Source organism: Chelmon rostratus, chromosome 11, assembly GCF_017976325.1.
Source record: "Chelmon rostratus isolate fCheRos1 chromosome 11, fCheRos1.pri, whole genome shotgun sequence".
NCBI lineage: Eukaryota > Metazoa > Chordata > Actinopteri > Chaetodontiformes > Chaetodontidae > Chelmon > Chelmon rostratus.
Window position 1 is genome coordinate 23,996,847 of NC_055668.1, and position 12,412 is coordinate 24,009,258.

The window sequence follows — 12,412 nt, forward strand, 5'->3', positions numbered from 1 at the left end:
CATGAGCTGAGACCATCCGTCAGGGGGAAGACTCAGTGCAGATTACTCATTCATGGGACTGGAAATTAGATCAAAATATGACAAGTAAATGTGACACCAAGGGATGACGCAGACACCCCCTCTGGGCCAATCAGTGCTGCTGCTGCAAGAAAGCTTTTTTAACTTTGAATTGGATTCTCCAATATGGTCAATCAATGTTCTAAACACAGGAACAGACGGCAAATGTTTGCCTTTTGCAAGGCATTCTGTAAACTGGGTTCTTGCACAATCATATTCAGCGCTTTAAAAAACCTTATCTCTCTTATATCTCCGAGTAAAGCAACAACTCATCATGGGGTAGTTTTGTTGAAATAGCCAAATGTTATCATGATAATCAATAATTAACACAAGCAGAAGATCCTTCTGTGAGAGGCAGTTGTGAAGGGGAGCTTGCAGGATGCAAATAAACGCAATATTTTGTCAGCAGTGATAGAAAGCAGGACAACAGAACATTTCTACATACACATGTAAATTAAAAATGTTCACTAAAACTGCTTCTTATAGATTGAATCTTACTACCAGTCCAGTAAACGTTAGACAAAAAGTTCAAGGAGTACTTCAGGGATTTAGAGTTGCACTTTCATAAAGTTAAAAGTCAAAATCAGCAGAGCAGAAACAGAGATTTTCTAACTTTTAATCCCTAATAAGTGCAGAGACCCCAACAAATCCTATAATTGGTATAAATGCCCCTATCCTTGTATGTTTTAACTTTGTTGTCTTCAAGGCAAACACTTTGTTTTCACAGGCTGAGTAGTACTCCTCTTGATGAGTAAACCGATCTTGATGAGTGAATTCGGCGCTACTTTACTTGTTTTGTTTATGAACACAGCAAGAAGGCATCATTATAAAACACAGATGTCCCAATATGGACTGAGAGAGAACGTCTGTATTAAAGTGAATGGAGTTCATCCCCTACAGCTACTTCTGTGTTTGAATGCAGCTCAGCCAGCGAAGTCAATGACCTCCCCAAAGACTCACTCAGCTGTCGTCCCGTCAGCCTCAACACGGCCTCTGCCTCGACGACAAACGTCTCTCGAGCACTCGCTCGCACCTCATCACGACACCAGGGGCACTGACTGACTCATACACACCCACACACACCGACTTAAACACAGCACACACACGCTCTCAAAGAAAGAAGCCATTTCATCGCTCTTACCTGTATGGTTGGAGAACTGGACAGAGTTGATGGAGTCTACCTCAAATCCTAAAACCTGGAAACAGAACACAAAGAGAGGAAACATATTTGGAGTAAATTTGACAGCTCAACTGAATTTAAAGTATAGTAGTACAAATACACCACACTCCTGCACTTGAACTGTGCACCAAATATCAAACTGTAACTAAAGCCGGACTGGCTGTAATTCTTGCCGAGCTAAATTTACAAAAATCAAACTTTTTTTTTTAGTCACTTGAGGGCAGCAGAAACAAACTGTGAACACAACATTGACATAATATCTCCTTTAACAGCAAACTTGTTAGCATACAATTGCTTCTGAACACATCCAGCATATACAGAACATTGTTAACATTCATGCATTGGTTTTCATGTATGAATGTAAGTTCGACATTCACTCTCCGAGAGTGCAGAGCAACAAGGACTGGGATAACTAGTTTCTGCATTGAGCGACTACAGTTGGGTCAGAATCAGATACCTGGTTGAAAGTGAAATGCTTTGAACATCCCTGCATTATAGAAATGAAACACAAAAGGGTTTATAATGTGTATAATGTCTATGGATATGTACTCATCACTTACACATTACACGCTTCAATTGTGATTTTGAGAGAGGCTACTGTCAAGAGCGACAATTGGTAGAAGAGGATGATGATGATGAACTGGATGGGAGAGGTGGTATGACTGCAGTCATTGGTGGAGCATGTTTCTGCACCTCTTGGGCGCACTTATGCTTGGCAAATGTGTCGCACTGGCTCAGGTCGCTTTTCCCTCCGTGTGATAGGCTAAAATCTGTGAGGCATATTTTGCAGAAAGCCTCCCATTTGGTGAGATACTTGCACAGATAAAGATTTTGGCAGGTAAACCATCCCTCACACGTTCATCCTTCTTTCATTGGCGGGTGCTGTTTGAATGAATTCTCGTCACTGGATGTTCTGCATACTGCCACCTGCTGTCCTCGAGGGGAATGTAACAAACATCAAATGGGCGGTCATGCCTCTGGTTAATGTTATAGCCAGCAGTGTAGCTGAAAACAGCTGAAATACTATAAAGCTCATTAATACAAGCTACACCTTTCACATTACACATAGTGATGTGTTCCATTGAAAATAAAAAAAAAACTGATTATTTGCTTTAGATCTACATGGTCAACTAGTTTCTTATCATCTGAATAATAAAAAAAACGTAGCTCTGATCCTGTAACTTTGACTTCAGCTGAAAACCTGCACAGACCAGAACAGACACATGACCCATACACGTGCAGTCAATTGTTATCTGAATGACTTTATTTAATTGGGCTGAAGCAAGAAGCAGGCAGCAGTGAATGGGTCCTTTGTTCTTTTCAATTGACTGTAACTCTGAGGTACAAGAGTCTGCTTTCAGAGGGGGGAGGCGGTGTAGATATTAGCTTTGACATTGGAAGAACTAGTCAGTGCTCCAGCTTTCTGAACATGTTTTCTGAAAGGTGAAATACTATATTTGTTTCATCAGCATGAGGCACTCGGGAAACATGCTAAGCTCTCAGTGGTGTCAGGAATGCAGAACGTGACACCATTTCTATTGAAAGTGCTATTTTTAAAAGAACTGTGAGAACATACTTCTCACAGGCGAATGGTGAAATTCCTTCTTAATCTAATCATTGTGATTTTCTATTGATATCTACAGGGAAAATCCCATATCTGCCCCCTGCTAAAAGGAGGTCAGAAGCCCAGTGACCCTGTGGCTGGTAGAAATCCAATCTAATCCACCAACTCTGCAGTAAATCCAACCTTTAAGTTTTTTAAAAAAGATTTTTATCAAGGTGTTGATTCTTTTGGGTCAAACCAGAGACACTGCAGTTCATAGTTAACATTTTAACCCCTAACCCACAGAGGCCCCTCTTCCAGATCATTTTAAAGACTATGTTTTGTGGTGGTGCTAAATCATATCATGTCATTCTATACACTCATATACTGAAATATGAAACACGCTCTGTACAATTCAACAGCATGAGCTACAGCCTCCACAATGGCCATAAAACTGAATCAACATCTCTGAAACTGTTTCAACAAAAAATGAACACAAAACTAGGACTAAATCCTATTAGGTGTGTTCTCAAAGATCTGTTCCTGTTTGCTGTTCCAGAGTCGTGAGTAAAAACGTGTTTTAGAAACAGGACCCTTTTACTTTGGAACAACCTGTCTATAACAACATGTTCCTTCGGCGGCGCAGGACACAAACTGACTGTTGATGTAAAACTGTGTCTTTACGGCCTGCTGATGGGGCTAAGAATATGTTATTTAGGTCACATCCTTTCCCACTCTATTCATAAGCCTCAAGTCAGTGACACAGATAGACTGTTTATGATGCTGCTGAGAAGAACGCATCGTCAGAGACTGAAAAGACGATATTAACAAAATTACGAAAAATAAACATTTAGCTTTTTGCAACACTTCTGGTAAATTCCCAAATGAGGACGCCCTCTTGCCACTGGCAAATGAAGTGTTTCTTTAATTATCATGTGTCATAGGACAGGATCATCTCATCTGAGTCAACACAGATGCTGTATTTACTGCATCGTGACGTAGCTTGCAGTCCCTCAGCTTTGGGTTGACTCGAGTGTGTTCACTGTTGATCGGCACATTAATGAACAAATCTGTGTGTTGCCCTTCGCAGAAATATCACACGTAGTGTTTGTTTTCATGTGAACATGTACGTTTTGTTCGTATATCTACGCTGCATCAGAGGACATTTAATGGTTGTCATTAGTTGACTGTATGTTCATGAGTTTAGGGTGTACAACCTACAGCAGTGTGTTATCTATCGAGATGAATGACTATGTAAACATGCTGATGTTTAGCAGGTATCATGTTTACCATGTTGCACGTCTTAGTTCAGCGTGTTAGCAAGCTAACATTTGCTGAAAAGCATTACACACAAAGTACAGCTGAGGCTGATGGGAATGTTATTTGTTTTCTTAGTATTTGGTCATCAAGGTGTTGGACAAACTCAACTTTGTACCAGACGATAGCACTGGAGGAAAAGTCTGTGGATCACCAAACTTTATTACAATTTCTCAGGTGCCCATTTCTTTACTTTCAACCCAACTAGTAGCTGCTGAGATTGCTAAACTAAGCAGACCCACTCTCATCACTGATACGGTGTGACCAAACCTTGGAAACTGTCAACTGTTTTAATTATCTGGGAACACACAGATGACAAACTGAGTTTCACACACAACGCTGATTGTAAGAAAGCTTGCAGTGACTCATTTTATTTAGGACACTGAAGGGCTTTGGGGTCCATCTTGACATTTTGGAGGAAGTGTGTGTCAGTCTGATAGAGAGCTTCCTTATGTCTAATATCTCTGTCTGGTACGGGCACTTTAGTAATAGAAACAAGATGACCAAAAAGAGTTCTTTACATCTACAGAGGACGTCAGTCCTCTTCCACAGAGTCCAGCATGTTTCTACACTAGCCCAGGACGGACAACCTAAACATTGTTTCTAGACAGGCCCTTTCGCTTGTTTTAGCAGCCATCATGGGGGAGGATGAGGCAAGGGTGTATTAAGTTGGTTGCAATCTGCAACAACAACAACCTGCAATCACCACTAGATGCCACTAAATCCCACACACTGGACCTTTAAATATGAGAATGTAAACTGCACACTAAGGGTATGAACGCACTGACTGTTGTGCAGCTGAGAGATCTTGTTTTGTAAATGTGATATACATTATAGACATGCTTGCAAGACAACCCCCAATTCCAAAACAGGTAGGACACGATGTAATATAAGCAAAATGTGATCATATGTTTGTCATTTTTGACACTTGATTGAAAACAGTCAATATACCTAATGACTGACCTCATTAACTTCATTTATTTTTGTAATTTTATGCTTATTCTGATTTTGATGGCGCCAAATGTTTGAAACAAGTTCGGAAAGGAGCAACAAAAGACTGGGAAAGTTGTGGAATGCTCCAAAAACGCCTGTTAACAGGTTGATTGGTAACAGGTGATTGGGTATGAAAGGAGCATCCTGGAAAGGCTCTGTTGATCACAAGCGAGGATGGAGCGAGGTTCACCACTTTGTGAACACATGATTGTATAAAAGATATTATTACATTGGCTCTGAAAAAACATTTCTTGGTAAACACAGTTTGCTTGCAAATGATTGCATTGTTTCATTTATATTTTACACAGAATCCCAACCTTTTTTTTGCAACTGGGGTTGTATATTTTTCTGGGTGAGACCAACGACAATTTTCCTGCCTCTGCTGGACAATAAAGTTCACTCATTCTATTCTACTCCAAATCTAGCTACAAGAATGAGCTTAATTACATTAAGCAGTAATTAAATTGATTACAGGCTTGTCTCATTACCAACAATGAAGAATTAGTCATTTTCTCACGAGGCTTCAGTCTCCTCTGAAGGATGTTTTGGACATTAGCATCTAAAACTGAATGAGCTGCCAGTTGAGAGTTTTGTGATTTGATGATGGTCAAAAAAGTTGTACAGCGCTGGTGTTTTTAAAGATTCACACTCAGGACATCAAAGTGGTGACATGAGAAACTGCAGAAACAGGTCAGCAAATGTCCAACCGGCTGAAGCGTCCTTGAGCAAAACACTGCCTCCCTGCTGGTTTCAGAATGTGACCAAAGGTTGTTGCAACTTAAAGGGTGAGAAGCAAACAGAAACTGTCCCTTGAGAATAAATAACCTATCACATTGATAAATCACTTATTCAGCTTTGACAGTCTCTCACTCAGCAGACGTCTTCATCAACAACCTGCTTGTTTCTTCTTTTGAAAAGCGGTGCCTTCATTCAGTTCCATTTGTAATTGCATTTTGTAGGAAATCACACAGACTGCTACCAGTAAGGTTCAAAACTGATCATACAAATTTAACTCAAAATGCTTATCTGAAAAAATATTAATCCACAATTTGGTGCTTGAAGACAGCACTCTTGTTGAATTTTGTTTCTATGTGAAAGCTGAATCTATCCAGTTCAGCTCTGAGGCTGCCTGTCTCCATCTTCAGTGATGTCACCAGGAGGAATCCAGTGGCAGCCAATCAGAGCCCTGCTTCCTCATATCGCCGTCTCCTGCCTGCTGACAGGCTTGTGATTCTCTGTCCTGTCAGCACAGAGAGAGGGATGCCCTGCACGTTCCCTGACATCATCATCATCATCCTCATCTACTCCCTTATCTTGAATCATGGTTATGACTCTGAGTCGTGAGCAGCTACTTCACTGACCCTGGTTTTCTGTTCATTAGTTCAAATTTAAAGTAGTGTCTATTTTTCTTTTTTTTTCTTGATGTCCACAAGCATCAGTGGTGATTCATTCACAAACTCACCAGCCAGATACACTTATAATACTGTCCATTTATACTTATACTCACACTGCAAGTCACTGATATACCTCTCCAACTGGATTTGACTTCAAGTCAAAATTTACATCATTGTTATTCATCTTAACATCTCGTTCAAGTTAAAAAGTGGTGCCGTGTCTCTGTAGATTTAACAAATTAAAAGTCCTTCCAATGCAAATTAAATCTGAAAACAGGGCCAATATTTCATTGCTGTAATAATCTGAACGTGAAAACAACTGAAAGACATTCTGCATGACTGGTTCAAAATCTCACCTGGGGAACAGTGCACAAAGAAATCACAGCATCTGTATCATTTATAATAGTTCATCTAAAGTGCGAAATGCTATATTTAGCTGAATGCAAGACTATTTAAGGTCTAGAATCAAGCTAGTGCAACTTGCATGACTTGCAGGCATCATGTAAAAAGACTAAAAAGGCTGTATTACAGATACCGTCTGCATAAAAAATGGAATAGTAATAATAAATGTTGCCATCATGTATTAAAACACCTAATTGTGTTATCTATACTGACACTGACAAAAATGCATATCGGTATCAACAGATATGGGGAAATATTAGATACTAGTGTCTTTAAAAAGCCACATGCAATAGTTAATCCTACTTAAAAATGTCACCAGTGAACTTAACTATGACCTGCTTTGGTTAAGCTATAGGTTCTGTACAATGCACTGGTTAATATCAGTGTCTAGTGCAAGCTTTAGTAAGCTCCACTGGTAAACATTATTTTAACATTAGCCTCGTACAAACAGGCCTTAATCAGCCGTAGTAGAACATTAATGGCTGCACTGAATCCTGGTGACATGCATCAAAGCCCAGCAGCCATTAGGATAACCGCAAAATACATCCTGGGGCACAGCGGGCTAAAAATAGACCCAGCACTTCTCACAACAAGTGACTGTCTTTCAGGATGATGGGACATGTACTGTAGGCCTATCCTAGCCTCAACATCTCGACTGACTGCCACACTGCTGCTGGTAGAAAATATGAAACTATAACAATCACCAGCATCATCATCATCAAGACAATTATAGACCCAAAGCAATCACTGCTATCATCATACTGTCAACATTAGGGATCATAAAAGGGAAATGGCTATCACTTTCATGGCTGGGAGGAGCCAATAACCTCAATGTCCTTTCATATAATATCAAATCCATGGCTTGTTTTGAATGCATTTGCTGTTTGGCTCCTTATTCTGGTAGTTAAGCATTCAAGTGAAGCACTCAGCTAACTCTGCCTTCAGGTAAAGGTGTTATTGCTGCTACTATAGGTAATGACTCAACACAAAAGTCACCATTTCCTATTATTTGGCTACAGAACAGGACACATGTTGAACTGCTCACAAGCTGCACTCAACAGCTCTCCATCTGTAAGTGCTTTAAAATCCACTGTGTTCTTGTGTTAACTGACAGACGCCTACTACCCTCCCTTTTCTTTAGATGACCCTCTGATTAGGGGTCGCAGTCACACAAATGATAATGTAAAGAGGCAGCCTCATATGATAAAAAGAAACATGAAAACTGAAGGTCATCATCAGTTAAAGCACCAGTTATAGACTGGACTGTTGGCTGATAAGATAGCTGCTCTCAGGTTATAGACATATACTTCAAATTGCAACATGAGTTAACTGTGGAAAAACTGTGCTCACAGAAGACGGACACTGAGAGTTCTTGATTCTGATTGGATGGCAGGTGCCCATTTCTATAATGTACAGTGTAATGGGACACCTCATGCAGGCACGTGTTTGCCATTATAAATGAATCACTAAACTGTAGGCAATGATTGCAACAGTACAGATTTAACACAGTTATGTTAAGAGTTGTGAGTTTGGCTGCACCTTATGAGCGTGTATCTTCTCTGCTGGAAATATAGCCTTCAGCAGTCCCTGATACACTGTTCTTTACTGATGAAGCATCAAAATGTTTATGCTAATTGTCCAGATGTGATTCTCACATGATGGATGGCATCACAATTAGAGACGATTTGATAATTCTGCAAAAGCAAATGCAAATTGCAAGACAGCCATTGGTCACAATTGAAAGAAGTGTAGAAAACCCACCGAAAAGGGCAACTTTAAAGGCAGTGACCAATACACTACTATACTCAGTTTCACTATACTTTACAGGCAATTGAGAAAGTGTGTGATCTTTAAATCTCTGTAACACAAACACACACAACAAAATGCATGTCTGCACTTATTCTAACGAACAGTCACAATCTGCCAAAATATTAACCTTTCAGAAAACAGCTACTCTCTGTGGTAAAGGAGTACAAGTTGATCAAAAAAGCAAAGGCAAATAGCTGTATTGATTCTTTACCCATCCTGTAGTACTGACCTGCAGGTTATCGCTGCAGGAGGCTGGGCTTGTGGATGCTCCCATGCACATCACGACCATTACAGCTGTCTGCCTGCCTGTCTGACGCTGTGAGCAAACGATGGAAACCTGATGCACCCACACTGAGGTAACTGGTTAACAGGCTGAGTTCTGGGTACAAATTTCCCTCTGACCCCTGAGATTATCATTAGCTATCTTTTGCAACCTGGGGTGGTATATACTGTCACTGACAGGGTAACTAAGGATTTAGATTGACCTGTCAGTGAGAAGCTTGTTTCTCCATATAACACTTGTCATCATTCTCCCCACTCATCCAGGCAGGGGTCATTTGATTAACACCATGAGGTTCATTGTCAGACACAACTCTACCACTCCTGGCGAACAAACAGGCCATTATGTCGCTCTACTGTCAGGCATTTCTAATTAGTCGATGTAGCACATGCATGGTTTCTCGTGATGGACGATGAAACAGGAAAACACATTGCTCCATTATCGGACACCCTGCCAATGACAGGTGTCGTGCCTGAATTTCTCCGTCAGAGAAAGAGTTCCCCGTTCATTTGTAGCATATAAACAAAACGTAGACAACAAGAAAACAGCAGCAGCCATGAGATCATCCATATTTCACATCTTTCAGTGGGCTAGGTTAAAAAGGGGGGGGATTCTGTCGGAAAAATTTCCACACCTGTCGTCGCGGTTACCACATGACACCAAGATGACAATTCTGTTATTTCAGTAAAACCATCGTTTATTGCCTTTTACGCTATAACAGCAGGGAAAATACAACTAACGGCGACCGCATATTAACTCATTCAGCGACGGTTTAGGCGGATGACCGATTTCTCTCGCAAAGACCGCACGAACTTTGTGCGATGTAATTACCGTGTACCGTCACAAAAATCAGTACACACGTCTGTCGGTTTAGTGTTGAGGGAAAGTCGCACTCAGATTTTGTGGGCAAAGAGGAACCGAGCGTGTCAGACAGGGTCGTGTCTAGTCGCTCGCTGTCCGATAATGGGTGCATGTTAGTTATACTTACCTGTAATGGGAAAGAGGCGCTCTTGTTGCCCACATATCCCCGGACTACATGGCTCTGTATGGACAGAACACGGCACTCCATGGCGGCTCCCGGTCAGCCGAGGAGGGATGCAGATAATCCGCTACTTCAACGATAATCTCGTCCGCACATAACACCACGACGAACAAGATTTAAACACCAAGACGACGCCGCCAGTTGGTAAGAAGCAACGTTAGCCGGCTAGCTAAACCAGCGGTGTGTCACACGCAGGATGGCGGTGTGTGAGCGCGTGTTGTGGTTGTAGCGGGTGATGTGCAGCGAGTGTGTGTGATGGGAGAGAGAGAGAGAGAGAAGGAGAGGGAGAGAGAGAGAGAGAGAGAGGCGCGTGGACACACACACAAACAAAACAGCGGGAATCGGTCAAGGAGCGACCGTTAACGCTGCTGTTAGCGGTGTCGTTAACGTTTAGCTCACTGAGAATTAAAAAAAAAAGGTGTGTCACGACCTGACCAGACAAACGAGAGGTCACGCGAAGCTACACTTTCACTGAAGGACAAATACACACACACACACACACACACACGCACACACACACACACACACACACACACACACGTACGGTATTCTGCGCAGGCAATCTGAGTGACCGCCTAAACCGGATTACGTCACCACAGGGCCACCAAACGCATCCTGATCAACACATCTGGAATTAAAAAGATGTGAAAGACATATCTCTTCTATTTTGTTCTATTCTATTCTGTCACTCTACATAGCCACATTATTTTATAAAATATCTTCCATTCCTTTTTTTTACTCCAGTGTTGCTCTGCCTTGTCAAAATAAAAGACAAATAATTAAAAAAAAAGATAATTTTTGCTTCTTTTAGGATGCGGTTTGCGCTCATTTTTTAGGCGTGTGTATGTGTGTGTGTGGTTGTGACTCACACCATCTCTATGAGAGTCGTGACTGTGGGGGGCTCTGACTTGGCAAAGACCGCCTCTCCTGCCACACAACACAGCTGGCAGTGATGGAGAGAGACAGAGTGCATCCAGTGCATGTGCGGACAAATATAGCCTGCAAATTAAAGTAAGACAAAGAAATAAGAGTGTGAGGCATAGAAATGGAGAGAAGTAGACAGAGATGAATGAGCCAAAGAGAGAGCTGTTGAACTGACAGCACCACCTGCTGTTCATTCAGGCCTTGACCGCTCTATGTGACGCTTTAATTGCTTTTCACACAAACACACACATCCTGAACATCACAGAACAGCTGCTTTGATAAAAGAAATGTGTTGCTATCGTTGCACAGAACAAGCAGCCAGGAATACATTTTCCCTTATTTTAATGGTAGATCACCCACACAAACTTGATATGCAGCTTCTTCTCTCCCTCTGTTCTCTCAGGTAGTAAAATGAGGAGGCAATGGAGAAGGAAGTCAGAGGAGACAGGCCTGAGGAGAAGAAGTTAAGAAGGCGATAAAGAGTAGGAGGCAGGCGTCATGGATCATTTGGAGTCCCGGTCCATTTTGGGCTCTAAAGAGAAAACAGCAGAAGTCATATATTTTGTTTTATTTTTTCATTTTACATAGTTTAATGAGTCTTAAAAGTGAAAAATATCTAATCATTATCTGAAGTACAATACAGATAAAACACCATGTTCCAGAGGTCAAAATACAACCCATAATCTCCATAAGAAGTTGTTTTATCAGCCATGACGTTTATGCAAAAAAGGTAGACGAAGCAATATCACTGTGATGTCTCAAATATTTATCTTTTCTCTCATCCCTCCTGAAAAAAACAACGCCATGCACTAATCCAAGAGCAACTTCATCAATCAGATTTGTTATGTTGCCACGGAGATTTTAACCACTCTAAAGCTGTACGACTATGAGCTCTATCCGGTACGATGTGCCTCTTGGAGACAGACTGGCTCGGCTTGTTATTAGAACCAGATTCATACTGGATTTGTGAGACCAATGCCCATCAATACTTTGATCAATATCAAATAAGAATATACCTTCTGCTCATTGCCTTTCTAAGATATAAACTAACACTGAATAAACACTAATTATCCCTTGGGCACTACTTGTCACTGATGGTGACTGATAAGAAGTTCATCTTGTCTCTAAAAGCTGAATCCTCACCTGATAAATATTAGCTGCATGGTTCAGCTCAAGTCTTTGAACACATTATAGAGGATTTTTCCCTCTAGGCCCTGCTGCTGACGCTGCTCTCTCTATATATATGCTGTGTATGAAGTCGTGAGAAGCCTTTTCTCTCCATCTCACACTCACCGCTGAAGGTGAACTCGGGGAAGCTGCTCAGGTCTCCTCCTCCATAAAGCCTCTGGAGTTTAGCGGTCTCCTCTGACAGACATTTTTTGTAATATGGCTCCGCCTCCGACAGTCCTTCATTCAACCTGAGAGAAGAAGAGGAGATAAAAGATGGGGGAAGATGCCTCCTCTACATCAC

The 12,412-nt window shown here is 41.3% G+C and overlaps 1 protein-coding gene across 1 annotated transcript in view; it reads right to left on the reverse strand.

Annotated features, from left to right (window-relative positions):
* LOC121614240 (pyridoxal kinase-like) overlaps positions 1–10,391 on the reverse strand; it is a 29,314-nt gene extending 18,923 nt beyond the window's left edge. Inside the window, exons 1-2 of the mRNA XM_041948056.1 lie at positions 9,964–10,391; positions 1,199–1,253 (exon numbers count right to left, since the gene is read on the reverse strand). Of these exons, the coding sequence (XP_041803990.1) occupies positions 1,199–1,253; positions 9,964–10,044 (136 nt within the window). The 5' untranslated portion in view covers positions 10,045–10,391. The remainder of the gene's footprint in view (positions 1–1,198; positions 1,254–9,963) is intronic.
* Positions 10,392–12,412: the final 2,021 nt, after the last annotated feature.